General features: G+C 50.7%; 7 protein-coding genes across 7 annotated transcripts; 3 read left to right on the forward strand and 4 right to left on the reverse strand.

Annotated features, from left to right (window-relative positions):
* Positions 1-1,039: 1,039 nt before the first annotated feature.
* Positions 1,040-4,534, forward strand: HO173_004443 (uncharacterized protein; the record flags this gene model as incomplete). The annotated part of the gene is made up of 1 exon (XM_037306367.1): positions 1,040-4,534. One exon carries the CDS (start codon positions 1,040-1,042, stop codon positions 4,532-4,534), a length of 3,495 nt encoding a protein of 1,164 aa, XP_037166877.1.
* A 700-nt stretch (positions 4,535-5,234) lies between these two features.
* Positions 5,235-5,634, forward strand: HO173_004444 (uncharacterized protein; the record flags this gene model as incomplete). Its single annotated transcript, XM_037306368.1, has 2 exons — positions 5,235-5,348; positions 5,440-5,634. 2 exons carry the CDS (start codon positions 5,235-5,237, stop codon positions 5,632-5,634), a joined length of 309 nt encoding a protein of 102 aa, XP_037166878.1.
* A 299-nt stretch (positions 5,635-5,933) lies between these two features.
* HO173_004445 (uncharacterized protein) lies at positions 5,934-7,343 on the reverse strand (the record flags this gene model as incomplete). The annotated part of the gene is made up of 1 exon (XM_037306369.1): positions 5,934-7,343. One exon carries the CDS (start codon positions 7,341-7,343, stop codon positions 5,934-5,936), a length of 1,410 nt encoding a protein of 469 aa, XP_037166879.1.
* A 153-nt stretch (positions 7,344-7,496) lies between these two features.
* Positions 7,497-9,396, reverse strand: HO173_004446 (uncharacterized protein; the record flags this gene model as incomplete). The annotated part of the gene is made up of 3 exons (XM_037306370.1): positions 7,497-7,587; positions 7,706-8,649; positions 8,791-9,396. 3 exons carry the CDS (start codon positions 9,394-9,396, stop codon positions 7,497-7,499), a joined length of 1,641 nt encoding a protein of 546 aa, XP_037166880.1.
* A 734-nt stretch (positions 9,397-10,130) lies between these two features.
* Positions 10,131-10,785, reverse strand: HO173_004447 (uncharacterized protein; the record flags this gene model as incomplete). Its single annotated transcript, XM_037306371.1, has 2 exons — positions 10,131-10,451; positions 10,525-10,785. The coding sequence occupies 2 exons, from the start codon at positions 10,783-10,785 to the stop codon at positions 10,131-10,133; spliced, it is 582 nt and encodes a 193-aa protein (XP_037166881.1).
* A 1,439-nt stretch (positions 10,786-12,224) lies between these two features.
* Positions 12,225-13,967, reverse strand: HO173_004448 (uncharacterized protein; the record flags this gene model as incomplete). Its single annotated transcript, XM_037306372.1, has 2 exons — positions 12,225-12,972; positions 13,027-13,967. 2 exons carry the CDS (start codon positions 13,965-13,967, stop codon positions 12,225-12,227), a joined length of 1,689 nt encoding a protein of 562 aa, XP_037166882.1.
* Positions 13,968-16,459: 2,492 nt separating this feature from the next.
* Positions 16,460-17,100, forward strand: HO173_004449 (uncharacterized protein; the record flags this gene model as incomplete). The annotated part of the gene is made up of 2 exons (XM_037306373.1): positions 16,460-16,462; positions 16,513-17,100. The coding sequence occupies 2 exons, from the start codon at positions 16,460-16,462 to the stop codon at positions 17,098-17,100; spliced, it is 591 nt and encodes a 196-aa protein (XP_037166883.1).
* Between the last annotated feature and the right edge of the window lie 44 nt (positions 17,101-17,144).

A 17,144-nucleotide genomic window follows, 5' to 3' on the forward strand; every position in this document is an offset into this window, starting at 1 on the left:
CTTTCAAACGGGGCAACTCATCAGAGGCGGTCTTCACGTCGGCGCAGGCGCACTCGACTAGAATGTCCGCCTGGTCTGGAACGGCATTTGATGGATCGCGTATGCTTCGGCCTTTTTCCCAGGAGAACCATTCAGCCAACAAATGCCCAATCTTGCGGCAAATGATCCAATGACGGGCTTGGTGGCTGAAAATGTTCTGCCTTGGATAGTTCCGACAGGTTCCGGTTCCGCAGTCCTACAATATAGTGATATGTGTATGTAGCGCTTGCGATTGAGAAGTTGATGTGTTATGAGCAAGATGAATAGCAGATGTTGGTGAACTTGATTGCTGGAGGAGCAAATCGATTGCCAACTTCTCCGGCTCCCAAGGCGCTCGGAGCGGTCACTTTCGCGCGCATACCTAGCTAAGGGGAGCTAGTCGGCAACTATACCCAGAAGGGCAAGGCTCCCTTAAGAGTAGCCTCTGCAGGGGAAGGTACTCGTATCTGCTTTTAATCTCAAATCCATCAAAACATCTTCACACAGACTTCAGCACGCATCACTCGAATACGGGAAAGACACCACCGCTCTTCCTGGTGATTATAAACAAGTTCTTCAAGTGTCGACGTTTCTTTCTCGGGCAGGGATAGGTACATATACGCCGTAGAAGACCAGCCTCCGCTGTCACACCTCCAATCTTCAAGCCTTCTTCCACTCAATGCACTGGACTTTACGCCCTACTTTGACGTGGGTCAGTCCAAGATTGGTCAAAGTTTTGTCTTGGAAGCATTCATTGTAATAGGTTCCTGCCTCAGATATGATGCAGGTTCATCAAGTCGTATTCATATACATCACGATGCTCAACGTTGCTCTTAGCAGGGCTCACTGATGGGTAGATCATGAGCAAAAGGCTCCCATGAGCCAATTTCGCCTGTCAGTGGATTCCCTCTGGTACCTGTTCGGCGAGAAAGGCATATTTGCCGGTTCAACTTTGCTTCAACAGACTCATTTCCATTAATTCACGAAGGCTTTAGAGAAGCCTTCCAAGATCCAGGCCAAAATGCGTGCCGCCAAAGCCCAGACGCGGACGACGGACGAATTTCAGCGGTCCAATTCAACTACCAATGCCTTCGTAGGTGGCACACAAAAAGCCTGGATGACAGGCCAATCACCGCAGTCCACACGAGATCGATCCACCCCAAAAGTCTCCATGCCGAAAGCCCAAGAGCAAGCATCAATAATTTCACGTAGAGCTGAGTTGGCGCCCGAGGTATCCGTGACTGGGAAGAACAGCGACCTGCCTAGTACAGCATTCGGACCCGACTCCGACCGTGGCAGCTGCCCTGCGCAACTGCAGATGCAGGGAGGCGCAAAGAATCACACAACTAGGCCTTCGACTTCTCTCGCTGCCGGCTCAATTCCGCCGGTCCTATCGCCGCCGGCGCTAGAAGAAAATCCATACACCCCACCGGCAATTCCGATGGACGTCTCTGCCAACGCCGAGAATGTACTCCCATCTCCAAGCCCAAGCGTGGAAGCTCCGCAAAACAGCGTCCATGCGGTAGAAATCGAAGACGAAGGACCACAGCCTCAACCAACCGAAGCCCGGCCGGTCCAGGCCCCAACGGCAACCCTAGAGGAGCTCGTGACAAGATGCGGAGGCATGGACAAGTTTCAGAAACTGCTCAAGGATGCTGGAAAAAGTAACTACGGGCCTAGTCAGATAGCTGCTTATGCGGTTGCACCAGAATTGTCTGGCGCTAGCTCATCGAGCTGTCCTCGACAACAAGGTCGGCCTCCGGGCTCCAAGAGCCAACCAAGGTCGGAAGCTGATCATGATCTTCCAGCTTTCGTCGCCAACAAACGCCCGCAAGACGTCACGAACGAGCCTAGGAAGCGACTGCAAAGCCTTCCCGGCTCATCTTCCGAAGACGCTTTAGTAATACCATCGAAGACTACAGCGCTACCCAGTCAGGAAGGTCAGAGTAGTGCAGCCGTCAGTTCTTCAGGAATCGAGATGCATCCATTCTTTTGGGCCCTGACACAACGGATGCAGCTCGTCACAATTTTGCCAAACCGCGAAGGTAGCCATATCGAGCGGCCACGTTTAGGATTGCTTCGCGAGGCCTGCGAAAAATCGGATCACTTCTATCTAGTCTTGCATCAACTCTTTTGCTTCGACCACGAAGTTCGAAAGTCAAATAGACAGATACCCGGTCTCAACGAAATGCACAGAAAGGGCCTGGACGTGGTTGCCTTTTTGTTGGTTTCTAATGGAAAAATGGTCGACGAGGCCGTTTCATGGTTTTCGACCTTTCCTTTACCTTTAGTGGACTTGATTATGAAGAGGCCAGAGTTTGCATCCGCATACGCTAGCGTACTGAGATGTCTAGAGAAGATGGCAACGTTTTGGGATGACATGTGGTCTCGGTGCACGAAAAGGATGTATCCGCCTCTGGTCGACGAGCTCATTGTGCTTTTCAATGTAGAATCATTTCTGTTCCAGCAGATCATTTTCCGCGCAGTGTTGAGGGACATATGGCCTGGCAAGCCGGATGATTGTTTTTACAATACTGAAGACGTATTCAATAGAGACTACAAAGATGTCATGAGCCGCTTGTCATCAGGCAGCATCCCCGTCGAATTAGTAACGCTCTACCAACAGGCTGTTATCAAGGACTATCAGCAAGCACTGGGGTTCCACCGAGGACATACAGTCGCACAGCCAACGGCGAGTGTAGCTCCTCCGCGGCAGCAACAGAGTCAGGCTCGTCTAGCCCCAGCAAACGCAAATTCAAACAGACGCAATACGTCTCAGTCTGAGCACAACATGAATACTCAATCTCCTCTGCCAGTCGATCTACACGCAGCACAGCGCCACAGTCTATCCGCTGTGTCGGGCCCAGCGCCCATAGCGATCCAGGAAATTCAGATCTGTAGACAAGGCAACCTTTTGAGTCAATTTCAAACTCTAGCCTCCAATAGATTTACACAATCACCTACGACATTGCAGGGCTTTTCTAGTCCAGGTGCCTCCATGAACTCACCCGGGCAACGAATCGGTCAGCAGCACCAGAGGGAACGTCGCACGTCCGGTATTGCGGGAAATTCATTGGGGGCTCTTGATAATCTTCACGACAATCCATTGCCGACGACGCCAGCCCAACGAACACCGTATGTGCTACCAACAAACGTGCCCAGACATTCTCATGCGCACCAAATCCAGCAGAATATTGGACTGCAACAGCAGTCTCATAACCGAGTACCATCTTCAAACATTGCTAATCCTCGGCCCCGTACACAGCCTGAAAATCGGAGAACCTTTAGCAACCACGCAAGTGAAACAAGTCTGCCGGCACTGAGTCCCCAACCATTCATACACTCCTCCTCTTCTCTTCCGCCCCATACGAACCCCACTCCATTCATACGCTCCTACCCTGCTCTTCCAACTCATGCAAATCCCACCGTGTCCGCTCTCCATCAAGCTCACCTCAGGAGTCCAACACTGGCATACTTTGACCCGAAGGAGGATCCAAGCAGCATGGCAAAGTGCTACAGATTTATCAAGCATATCTTAATGCCTCCCGAGGAGCTCAACAGCCAAAGTCGCCATGTGAGCTGGGACTTCAGCGTGAGCAAAGAGCTCACCGATTGGTTCGCACGTGATACCCCCGGTTCTCATGGGGCTCCCTCAACAAGGGCGATCGTGCCAGGCTCTCGGCTTTGTCGAATCCGCTGCATAAGTCTCAAGGACAGAGCTGGGATGCCTACTCAGAATGAGTGGGCTGTTGCAGACAATGTCTGGCCAGGTAGCACCGCCGTCGTTCTCAACGGAATTGCGCTTGACATTCGGAAGAAGACACATCACGGAAAAGACCTTCCTATCGACGTGACGTCTTATATTAAAGAGGGCCAGAACAGTCTCTCGACCGCTGTCATCGGTTTTCAAAAAGATAGCAACACCAGGTTTGCCATTGGAGTAGAAATCATACAGGTCGTCGACGAGCAGAAGATCAAGGATGAGATGAAGATTCTCCCATGGCTCGAGGCCCGCAAGCGCATTCTAGATCAGTCCAAAACTCCGGATCCGGAGATCGAAGTCATCCAATCACAAAAGGTGCTTGACCTCACCGACCCCTTCACCGCCCGCATCTTCGATGTCCCGGTGAGAGGAATAAACTGCCACCATAACCAATGCTTCGACCGCGATACCTTCCTACAAACGCGTACTGCCAAAGTCCCCGGCGAACCGTGTGGACCAGATGAATTCAGGTGCCCTATCTGCGGCCAGGATGCCCGGCCACAGAGTCTGATGATTGACACATTCTTCGTGGACGTACGCACGGCGCTCAAAGAAAGAGGTAAATTGGACGCAAAGGTGATCATACTTCACGACTCTGGAGAGTGGGAGATCAAGGAGGAGGAAGAGGCGACTGGCGAGTCTGGGGACGGCACAGGCAGGAAGAGTGCGGGGCTGGCGGCAGCAAGGACCGCGAGCGTGTCGGCGGCGAGGCAGAGTGCGCCTCGTGAGGTGATTGACCTCGAGGATGATTGATGAAGCGATGAGTATACGACATCTCTACTTGTTGGGCTTGCATTGGCCATCGGAGGGCGGAGGTCGATACCCTGTTGCAAGTACGCACGCATCTCGGCTCGTCGGCTGCCTGTTGCAATCTATATTCCTGTGCATCGGAGAGGTATATCTGGGTGCCAGCATAGCCCATTTCCACTCGAGATCATCATGAACCGTCATACATATATAACACTAAGAGCTAACATCTACATTTCACATCTCGCGCTACCGCCCTGCCAGCACTAGCTTACCTTACCGATGAGAAACAGGCGCGCCAGACTTCGCTTTGTCTGCCCAAATTTGGACATCCAATCCTTTGTTTTCATTCTCACTCAGCCTCCTCCCTCCTCATCGTTTCCGGAACGTGGCTGCCCGACCGGGTAGATGCACCAATCGATAACTATTGTCGCCGCAAGCGCTGCAGCTGCACGGTCTGAGGCGGCACCCCTTCAAACGAGGCTCTCTCCAAGGCGTCACAGCATGCATCTTTTTTCTTTTCTACATTCTCTCTCTTTCTTTCCAATCTATTGATTCATTCGATCCACATAGAATTCTACACATGTCTCCGAGCGACAAAAAACATCGTTTTCTTTTAATTCACAGCTAGAATCCTGAACCTCCCTCATACTCCCCACACACACACACCCTCGCATCGCCATCGCCATCCCCATCCCCATCCAAAATGCAACCCCCCCGAACCCTCCTCAACCGCCTCTTCCCCCCAACTCCGCCCTCCACAACCACAACCTGGCAACGCGCCGACCCCGTCCCCTCCGCCAGGCTGCCGCATCCAAGGGTACGTACTTACGCACGCATGCATGCATCGCCATTACCAGTATTGTCAGACAGAAAGCAAAGTCATCTCCAGCTGACTCTCCCAACACCAGCCCTCTTTCAAAATCGGCCAACGCGTCTACAACAAAGCACACTACGACGCCGAGTCAAACCTGCAGCAGCAGTCTTACTGGATCAAAGGCTGGAGGTGGGATCAGGTGTATGGGCAGATGAGGTATCTGTTGACGTATACGCCGAACGGACAGGTTTATGGGAGTGAGGCTGAGGGGAGCCTGTTGGTTGCTTGATTGTTCGAGGATGGTGGGGATGGCTGGGTAGTTGCGCAAGCGCTTGAAGGGGGAGTTGACGAGGTGGACGGGTGCTAGGCTGGTTGTGCTAGCTAAGGCCATAGATTCTGAGTTGAGGAATGACGGAGGACGGAATTTTGAAATCGTCCAGACTTGTATAAAGTCTTCTTAATGTATAATCAGAGTTGGTTGAGAACGGGTAATGTATACTCCAACAAGCTTCAGCTCTGTCAGACAGTCGGCCCACCTTTTTATAACAAAGCCGTGGAAGTTCAACAAGAGAATCCTCAGTCCGGCAATTATTGACCCTGTTGATCAGGAGGCTTGTTCTGTGTAGATGCACTCTGCCTTCCAAACAACTGATCAGGAGAGTCGTAAAGCCCAGGTCCGTCGATGCCTGTGAACCTATGCAGTTCTCCAGATGACGGCTCATCGATATCGTGAGACGCGGGTTGCTCGATAGGTGTAAACCCACGGCGTTCTCCAGAGGATGACCCAATTGTATCGTGAGGCGTGGGTTGATTGGGGCTCGCAAATGCATAATTTTCATCAAATAATAACCCAATTGTATCGTGAGGCGTGGGTTGATTGGGGCTCGCAAATGCATAATTTTCATCAAATAATGACCCAATTGTATCGTGAGACGCGGGTCGCTCGATAGGTGTAAACCCACGGCGTTCTCCAGAGGATGACCCAATTGTATCGTGAGGCGTGGGTTGATTGGGGCTCGCAAGTGCATAATTTTCATCAAGTAATGACCCTATTGTATCGTGAGGCGCGAGACTGTCGATGGGTGCAAAACCGTAGCGTTCTTCAAGTGATGGCTCTGGGGACTCGTGAGGCGCGCGTTGGTTGATACTCGGAGAGGCATCCTGCTCTTCAATTGAGGGCAAGAGACTATGGTAGGGGGCGAGACTCTCAATGGGTGCAAGCCCATAGCGTTCTTCAAATGACGGCTCTGGGGGCTCGTGAGGCGCGCGTTGGTTGATACTCGGAGAGGCATCCTGCTCTTCAATTGAGGGCAAGAGACTATGGTAGGGGGCGAGACTCTCAATGGGTGCAAGCCCATAGCGTTCTTCAAATGACGGCTCTGGGGGCTCGTGAGGCGCGGGTTGATTGACACTCGGAGAGGCATCCTGCTCTTCAATCAAGGGCAAGAGATTATCGTAAGGGGCGAAACTGTCGAAAGGTGTAAACCCATAGCGTTCTTCAAATGGTGGCTCTGGGGGATCGAGAAGTCCGGGTTGGTTGATACTTGTAGACGCATCCTGCTCTTCAATTGAGGGCAAGAAATTATCGTAAGGAGCGAAACTGTCGAAAGGTGCGAACCCATAGCGTTCTTCAAATGGTGGCTCTGGGGGATCAAGATGTCCGGGTTGGTTATTACCCGTAGACGCATCCTGCTCTTCAATTAAGGGCAGGGGATTATCGTAAGGGGCGGATCCGGTGATGATGAGTGGATCATAAGCTGAAGAAGCATGTCGCCAGCCTCCCTCAATGACGTCGTAATCTTCATGAACCTCCACTTCCCTCGCTGGTGCTTCGTATGCCTCTCGACGCTCATCGCGGCCAGCATCAGAGATAGGCATTTGAGGACGCTCATTCGCAGTTGGCTGATTGATTAAAGGCAGCCTTGGTGGATGATGAGCCGCTTCAGAAGGTGTAAGAGCATGTCTCGCTTCAGATGATGGGTCCGGCGTTGTGGCCATCCCTGGTCGAAGCCTGTTCTCAGACATTAGCTACTCGTCAACAACTCGAGGCGCAGAGTTTCATTGCAAGGGGGCACATGCAGATCTCCAAAAGAACCCAAAGCACGATCGCAGAGTCCTAGTTAGGAAGCACTCACTGATAGGGCAGCCCAATCAAAACCTCCGCCGCGGATGCTCGCTCATACGCCACTCTCTCCCCCTCTCGCTCTCCTGCCTCTCGCTCTGATCCATCTGTTCCGATTCCCTCGTAGATGTTAGCGACTTGTCGACAACTCAGAGCGTAGAGTCTTGTTGTAGAGACGCATGTCTATCTCCAAGAGAACACAAAGCACGATCTCAGAGTCCAAGCAGGAAGCACTCACCCATAAACATATTTACGCATAATTTCCGCCGCAAATGCCCGTTCATACTCTATCCTCTCGTGCTGCACCCTCTCCTCGCTCTCCTCCCTCTCTTTCCTCTCTCTCTCCCTCTCTCTCTCCCTCTCCCTCTGTACCATCCCTTTCTGTTCCTTGTCCTGCCTTTCCAGCCTCTCCCAATTCCTCTGATCCCTCACAATCTGCCTCTGAGCTGTCTCCCTCCTGATCTCCTCCCGTTCCCTCTCCCTCAATTCTTTCTCCAACTGATCTTTCTTCGACTCTATCAGCTCTCTTTGTTCGCTCGTCATCATATCCCAGTCCCTCTGCTTCTCCTCCAATTCCCTCCTCATCTGTTCCCTATACCTCTTCCTCTCCTCGTGATCCCTCCTCCTCTGTTCCAGCTTGGTAATCCTTTTTCTCTTCTTGAAAATCCTCTGTCTCTTTTGTCCCCTCACCTGGTTTCTCTCTTCGTTCTCCCTGTTAGTCTCTTCGTTCTCCCTGTTCCTCTCTTCGTTCTCCCTGTCAGTCTCTCCGTTCTCCCTGTCCCTCTCTTCGTTCTCCCTGTTAGTCTCTCCGTTCTCCTTGTCATTCTCTTCGTTCTCCCTTGGCTGCGTTTCCTCCCTCTCTCTCATGGCCCTGGCAAATCCCAACCTCATTATACGGTCATGCGGTGGCAAAATCATCCACTCTATTGGCCGCATTATTTCCGCTAACAACGGGCTCACAATCATGTCTTCCGGCACACTTTGATAGATCGCGTACCGAAGTGCCGTATGTCCAGACCTAGGCTTGCATAGGAACTCGTTGATTTTCAGAAGGAATGCGTCGCCGCAGGTACGGTGCCCAAGCCAGGCATTGCAAGGGATGGTAACGGCATCGACGATGGTAAAGAGGAAGTAGTAGCCGCCCAGGGGTGCAGGATCGAATGGTGCATGTAGGGTTGGGTACTAAGTGACACTTTAGGGTTAGCTTTGCTTTCTCGAAGTTGGACTTTCAATCGCGAAATATGTTTTTTGAGCAGACACTCCCAAGACGTATTTCAAGATCCAGCACGTGGTAGAACAGCGTTGGATTCCCTGAACACGTACCACAGCCTTCGCAGTCGGATCCCCTTTCGGCCACCAATTCTGTAGTGCGGGCATGTAATAAGTCGGGTCGTTTTCTCCAGTGACGATCTCGATCATCTTTCTGTGGATAGGGGAGCCGTCACCAGGGATGCAGACGCACCACACGACTAGAGGCTCGACTATAGGCCTATCATTGGACTGCGGAGCAGTCTGATCATAAGCCGATGGGGTGGTGAAGGGCGTCGGTAGCATTTGAGGTACCTGTGACATTGCCCCTCCGTCTGGCTGCATTTGAGGTGTGGATGACATTGTTGCTTGAGCTGGTGCTTGGGGTAGCTGGAACGGTGTGATTTGGCCTGGTTGGCCAGTTAGCATTGGAGGTGGGTATGACATCGGTCCCTGATCCGGTGGCATTGGAGGTGGGTATGCAACTGTCTCCTGGGCCGGTGGCATCGGATGTGGGTATGATGTTGTTGATTGACCAGGTTGCATAGGAGGTGAGCACGACGTAGTTGATTGGCCTGGTAGCATTGAAAGTGGGTATGGCAACGGTCCCTGAGCCAATTGCATTGGAGGTGGGTATGGTGTTGTGGACTGGCCATGTTGCATTGGATCTGGGTATGACATTGTCGTTTGGACTGGAAGAGACGTCAGCTTGATGGAAAGAGTATTGAGGGGTGTTTGCATGCTCACGGCGATGAGTGATTGTGAGGCCTGGTGTTTCGGTACTGCGAGTCCTGATAATATCAGATGCCATTTACCGCTGATTGGAAAACGGTCTTGATTATGAGAGTAGTGATGTCGCGAAGCTGATGTAGAATAATACTTAAACTTTGTTGCTGTCAAGATTGTATGGATGGTTCAGGTACAATCTTCGACTAAGAGGGGCGCAAGCAAGAGTAGTCTCAATCAGAAAGAGAAAGCGCGGCCCTGGAGCACCGCGATCAGCAGGAGCACTCCATCATTCATATCTCACATGCCAAGATCTGGATATTAAGCATCTCATCAACGAGGGTACGCTTAAAACTTTGATGCTTGGACCGGAGGGTGGACGGGGATAACATTTGCTGTCATGGATACTTCTCTCACTGGAATCTAGTGCATGGTATCTCCCAGTTCGAATCCTCCAAATATTGAGTCATAACTCATGTACCTAACGAGTGTGGCCACCTGCATGCTTCGAAGAGCTTGAGAACAACAGATCCTCCTGCTTTCAAACCCGAAATATTTGCCCCGTCGACTAGTTCAAAAGCCCGTCTGTTTCGAAATACAGAACACCACGGCTTCAAATCCAAAGCATCTGCCAGATTGCATATTCTTTAAGCCGTTTTTTTTTTGAAATCACGGCCTTAAGCCACGTCTCAGATCCATTTCATGAGGGGACCAAGCAACATAGCCATCACTTGTAGGGCACAGTACCCACCCGTTGCTGCAAACACCTGGTCTCTCTTGGTCTTAGTGAAGACCGCACAGAACATTGAGAAACCCTGTGTAGACGCATAGATTGTTAGCATAGGGTTCCGACTGAGCAACTTCGGAACGGAAATGGGCCCAAGGACGATGCCGGTGCCAATCACTGTGAGAGTTGCGCGATAGAAGGCGTCCATTCGAACTGGTGAGTAGATGAAGATGTCGGGATTAGGGCCGGTCTTGATGCGCCGCTCGCGAGATTGGAAGACGCCCTGGGAAGTATCAGAGGGTATTGATCCACGAGTGTCACGTAGGAGCATTTCGCGGAAAGCCAATGAATCTTACATTGAACAGTCGTGGGGCGAAATCCTTTGGATAGGCCATCATGAAATTGAACCAGCTCTGTTCAGCAGCATCGTCTGCAAGAGCAACGAGGTCGTCCCTTCGAAAAGTCCATTGGGCCTCCGTAAATGTAACGCTTTTGCAAGCACGAGTAAACACTTTGTCCTCGTTCGCCCTTGTTGGCCTCTTCATTGCGTTTTTCTTTCGAAGCCGGAAGACAAGGTCGTCGTATCCTGCGAGCTTCGTCCTGATTTCTGTAAGCATTTCTTTTCTGTTGGACTTGTCGCATGCGTCGCTTTGAATTCCTGTCTTTCGGCTTGCGCAGCATCTATCCATTCAAGGTCATACTCCAGCCTTGCCAGCTCCGCCTGCAGATGGAGTAGCACGCGATTGTGCAGCCAACCAAATTTACGGCAGATGCTGAACTTCGCGTCGCAATCACAGGTTGCGGCCATGCGAGGGTAGCCTCAGGGATATGAGTCCACTGCGGACGAATCAACAGGAGTTGTGCCTCTGGGGTGACAACTTACATGATCGAATGACCCCAGGTGCGGCGTATCTAGGAGTGTCCCGATGCGACTGTAGATGAGCTGAACAGCCATAGATATTAGTGATGATTATTATTCATATGGGGAAAGAGTACGACCCACCTTGAGCTGCTTCATTTCCATGCGAAGATGTAGATGAGCCTGGTGTCGGCGAGTTTGTCGAGTCCTTTTCAGAAGACCCTGCTTACGATGCTTCTGCCGGAGTAGCATCCGCAGGAACCAAGGTCTCCGTTACAGACGTGCTGTCTGATGTGAGTTCTGGCGCGGACAACTCCGATTGTCGGAGCTCTTCTGGTGTGTGAATGTGCTGAATGTCCGACATAGTGATACGAGCAGAAACTTTTGACGGGTGTTCAGGATGGTGGTGCTTTTACTGTATGTAAGTACTTACAGCCGAAGTATGAAGGAAGTGAAGTCCGATGGGGAGGCAGGAGATGAAGAGGCTCATCTCCGAGCGTTTCCATTGGAGCCTGACACTCTTGCCACAGCCGGCGGCGACCCAGGGAATTGGTCGCCTTCACGACCGCATCCTCTACTCCGCTTCTTACCCAGGCTCGCCCGCACTCAGCCTCTAGGCATAGATGACGCCGAGGCAGTCGTATTTGAAACAGTCCATTTAAGGCTAGATCAAGGAGGCGATGAACACAAAGCACATGCAGAATTAGGTTAGAGGTATCTAATTCGTAATAGGTTCAATTCCTATTGGCGCTGGTACAATGGTGTTGCGGTGTTTCTTATTTTCTGAATTACGGGGAGTCTGTCATACAGGCAAACCCACTCATTCAGTGATAAAATCGTGACCGCTCTTCTGAACACCACTGTAAGCAAGCCAAAGGTCACTTGCTCCTACCTTTGCTACCGTTGGTAGACAGTCAGCCAGCATTTAATAATGTATGTCTAAAGTCGCTGGGTTGAATATGCAGGGATAATTTGAACAGATCTGGCTAGCGTTCATTATCAGCCCTACCTGCCAAGACATCAAGTCGTGGTGGCACCAGTGGGGTGAGCATAGGTAGAGATACTTCTGAATTCACGCCATTGTGGAGGCACCCTGAAGAATGAGCACAGCGATCGTAATAAGGGTGCACTGATGTATCTGCTATGACTTCTTTTCGTCAATAATTCCGCCGTCAGCGCCAATGATGGCCAACGCATCTAAGTGCTTGGCGGGTCAAAGGCCGACTGCACTGATCCATATCCTTGCGGACACTGCCTGCCCAAGACCGCGGAACCACTTCTAATGTAACAAATCTTGGCTTTAGCACAAGCTGCACTGGTACAATTGGGAGTCAGAACACTGCTCTTCCCTTGAAAAGAATTGAACTTTTCCACGAGACTGAAGTCGGTTTCCATAGCTTCTGTCACTGCTTGCCAATACTTCGCATCCAGCGGCGACGCCTCTGGCCAGCTGATGTTGTAAGCCTCACGAGTTGAGTACTCAAATTGGTAGGTTGGACCACTCTTAGACACGTTGAGGTGAGGGAAGCTTGACACATTGGAGAACCAAGTATAGGCCTCGTAGATCTCAAATGAGCCAGTATCGACCTCGTACATGCGGAAGCCACTGTTGAGATTTGTCAAGGGAGTGACGGAAGGACCAATCCAGCCTAGTGTCAAGGCGTTCTCAGATGTCTGGACAGTGCCGTTGTTTGCGTAATAGATCATGACTTGGTCCTCATGCGTATGACCAAAGAAAATATTGGCTATGACGTGAGGCGAGTATCGGTCGACGATCTGATAGAATAGATTAGTTGGGTTGGGTAGAGGATTGCTACCGTCCCACCCGGCCAAGACGTGGCCTAGGATCCAAACTCTCTCCTTGGCATCTTCTGCGGCTTGCAGTTCCTGGATCAGGAAGTTAAGCATGCCAGAGACGTCTGGGTTGGAAGTGTTAATATAGTTGCTTTGCAAATGTCAGCTATGAAAAGAAAAGAAGAAATTTGCCACAGTGACTCACAGAAAATTACTTCGATACCAAAAGTCAGTATTTAAGGTGATAATACGCAGGCCGTATTGATTTAGCACAGAGTAGGCACCGTAGTGCAGCCTTGCTTCATTCGCTGTAGTCGAGTTGATCCAGCCATTTTGCTGCCACAGCGAGGCCACGTGGTTGTAGTTCCAGCTGAACTGTTGTCCAAGCGGCCCTGGAAGACTATGCGGTGCGTCGATAGCCTCCGGATTGGAATCGTGATTGCCAAGCACAGGAAAGACCGGGCTCCCAATATACTCCCTGAAAAGATCATACACGCTGACCTCAGCATACTCAGTATAAGCACGAGAGAGCTGGTTCTGGCTGTCGTGTGAGACAAGGTCTCCCGTGTAGACAGTCCATGCAACAGAAGAATTGCCATGTGTTCCAGTCAAAGGCGCGATCGCTTGAAGAGCAGCCAGACCAAGGTAGTAAGGCGTGTCACACTTGAATGAACCGTAGAGCGGCGCGGGTACAGTCACCTGCCCAACAGCATCTCCAGTAGCATGAACATTCGTCCTGCAGCACAAGCCTGCTGAGCAATTTGCTTCTGATGCAGCGGAGTATCTTGGATCAAGGTGAAAGTCCGACAAATGTAGGACCTTGACTCGTTTTCCAGAAGCTTTGGGTGCGCACGCATTCTTGGGTTTGGGCTTGGGGAACAAGCCCGTCACGTTGAGAGGCGAAGTCGCTGGCGCTGGGCAGAAGGTACTACTAAGGTCGTTGCAGATATATCGCCCATCCAGGCCAGTCACGTCCGCAAGTGCCAACACCTGAGTCCAAATGGCCCCGAAGCTGCCTGCGGCATAGTTGTCAACGCAAGTTGCATTCGAGCTGAACTGGAAAGCCTCGCAGAGCTTAACCAAAAGATCTGGGACGCTCTCAGGCGCATACTGAGCGACCGTTTTCCCAACATTCAATGCCGCCATACATTTTGTGCAATTGCTGGCCGTGGTGTTACTCTCAATTATATCCGTGATATTTGTGTACGCTGCTTGCAACAAGGCCGCAGTGGACGAGTTGGAGATGTTGGCCAACGGCTGAGGGTAGTAGATTGGGTCATTGTCGGTCGTTGGGATCGTCTCTGGATTCGTGAGATTCAAGGGGAACGTGATATTGAGGACAGGGTCGTAGAGGGCTGGCTGAGGCTCTTGAGTCTCGACAGGCGCTTCCCAATAGGTAGGGAAGGCAGAGGTTGGAAAACCAGCAGTGACGGTGTATGCTGAGATTCCAGGGATTGTAGCGCTGGTGTGCTGGGTTGCCGTTAGTACTGGTAGCAACAGCGGTACCGCGAGGGCGGCCATGTTGATGATGGGGTAATGCATGGTGCTTTAGGAAGTTCTCTGTAGAGTAGATGCAGATTGAAAATGCAGGTACTGCCCGAACAGCGAGGACTCGTACCTTATGCACCTCGTGCGACGCCCCACCACCTCGAATTTAACACCTTCCTCAATGGTCAACGGCCTTGAAAGAACTTGGTTGAATCGTACAACACTTGAAGACATGACGGAGAAGGCGGAGAGCTCATGGCCAATCAGTGGAGGTTAAAACCCCACGCGCAATTCCTTACTTGGGCCATTGCTGAGGCCATGAGGGGGAAACCGCGTGGCTGTTCAAGAAAAAAGAGAAAAAAAAGGCTGCTACAGTGGCAATGATCGAAACACGGCGATGTTATCAGGCAAGAATGTTTTCCTCTCCGCTGAGATCATGAAAGCTCGATTCTCGCCGCAAAGAAAGTTTCAAGGAATTTTCTACAGGCGGTCAAATACGAGTATACCGCTAGTAAGTAGCCCTAACCCTACTTTCGGAAGGCGGCCCTCCAACGAGCTCTTTCCTATGGGCGCATGAATTGAGCTTTTGAGGACGATAAGCCATATAACTCGGGCTCAGGTCAAGTATAAGTCCGAAGCAGATGTGAACGCATTGTCCAGACAACCCTTCAGACCATGTGCAGGACTTTCGGTGCCGACATCCGTGACGTTGGGACGGTCGAATCTCTTCCAAATACAATCCTGGTTTCATAGCCGATTCGAACAATCTTCCTGGAAAGAATGAATGATGCCATCCCAGCACCATATGGTCGAGCATGCGTGGACTGTTCTCAGTCCAAGTGCAAATGTAAAATTCGTAGGATTGACGGTCGTTGTGAGAGGTCATCATCACGAACCCAAAGCTCTGTGGTACACATGAATTGATGTTGTCAGATGCCATTGCTTGATTGGAATGCTGGCCGTCAGTGACAGTTCGACGCCATATTCCATAAAAAAACCAGTCATCTCCAAATCAGCACGGCTCGAGCAGGAACGTGATGGTCTAGTGTCGCTGCTCAAGGCAGGGGCACAATCCGATGCCATCATACTCAGGAGATAGCTGCGTTGTCCGATTCTGCGCATCACAGCAATGTCCGAACAAATGGTAAGACTTCTTGGATCAGTGACGAGCGTCTTGGGTGACTATGTCCCGAATCTACCAGTCTTGACGCCAGGGAAAACCAATTCGAGGGCACTTTGAGTGACTCCTCAGCATCCTTTCTGTATGATGCGGTCGATTTTCATACCCACAAATCAAAGTACTTTCCATTCATTTATGTTCCATCTACCGCCACTGCGCGGCAACTCCGTCAAGAATGACCCTTTTCATGGCTTTGCATAATGACGATAGCTTCGAGATCAACGTCACAGCAACAAGTACTTGGCAGCAAAATACGAGATACACTGGCGCAGGAAATGCTGCTTAGGTCTGATCAGAGTATTGATCTCCTCTTAGGACTTCTGGCATATGTTGGTTGGTATGGGGTTTCTGCCCCACAAAATTACATTATCATGGGTTTTCTGCCTCGCAAACTCGAGTTATCAGATACTGACTACTTTCTCTCAGGATCAATTACCAGGTGCAAAGCAGACCCTCCCTATCCGTCTTTACACAGCTTGCCACATTATTAGTATTTGATCTTGGTCTTAATAAGCCCCTGCCCGAAAACCCGCAGGTGTCGCTTTGTATGAATTCTCAAAATCGTCCGAAATCACCCACAATTCGGACCATGGAGGAACGGAGAGCTGTGCTTGGTTGCTTTCTGATTACGTCAATGTCAGTCTGTTGTTCCATACCTTTCCTGAAGCGTGGGCTCATCGTATTTTCTGTGTCTCATCGCTCTTGCACAAAATTGATGCGCTACGCTGGACACCACACATGAATGAGTGCCTTCAAGAGGTGGATGAAAGGCGAGAGTGTCTCACTGACGAGATATTGGCGCAGCAAGTACGATTGCAGGTGATTGTTGAAAAAGTGACACTGGGCACTTGGAATGATGGAGCAATGGAAACCGATTAGCACTATAAGGCGCCACTATCTTCCTGTCTACAAGCCCTCCACTCGCAGTTGCAAGAAATCGAGAAAATTCTTTTGCCTCGATTGCAGCGCAATGGTAAGCTATCATTCACCAAGTACCTGTTGTCCTCTCTGACGATTTGGCAGAGGTTGTGCTTGCACACCTCTACAGCAACAGAGCTGACGGTCAATGAAATTGCTCTCTCCCAAGCGCCGATTATTTCCAACCACTCAAACTTCAAGCAAGTGAAATGTATTTACGCATGCGTTGAGTCAACAAAGTCCTGGTTTGAGGTCTTCTTCACAATTCTACCCATCGACTACATTGTATTTCCCTTTTCCATATTCTCACAACTCGTACATTCTCTAGTCACCCTGCACAGGCTCTCGACTCTTAACGATCCTGCTTGGGACAAGAAGGGTGCCCAAGAGACTGCAGATCTGCTCCTCATCTTGGGTCAGGTAATCAACAATATGGATCAAGTGGCAACCTTTCCTAGGTTAGACAATAATGGCAGCACCGAAGGAGACATCTTCTCCCCAACTGCCAAGAAGTTTCGATCTATCCGACATGATCAGGAGGAAAAGCTCGGGCCGGACAGCTACATGGTCTCCACCATTTCAACGCTGCAGGATGCAGATGTGGCTCCTCTTCCTGAAGGTTTTCCGGTCGGTTTCCCCAACAATGACTGGATGATGGATTTTCTTCTTGCCCCGAATTACTTTTCTTTGTAGGCGGCGTCATATAGAGGTGATAATAAAGTGGTGCAGATGCTGCT

This window comes from Letharia columbiana, assembly GCF_014066305.1.
Source record: "Letharia columbiana isolate WasteWater2 chromosome Unknown Sc0000011_s2, whole genome shotgun sequence".
NCBI lineage: Eukaryota > Fungi > Ascomycota > Lecanoromycetes > Lecanorales > Parmeliaceae > Letharia > Letharia columbiana.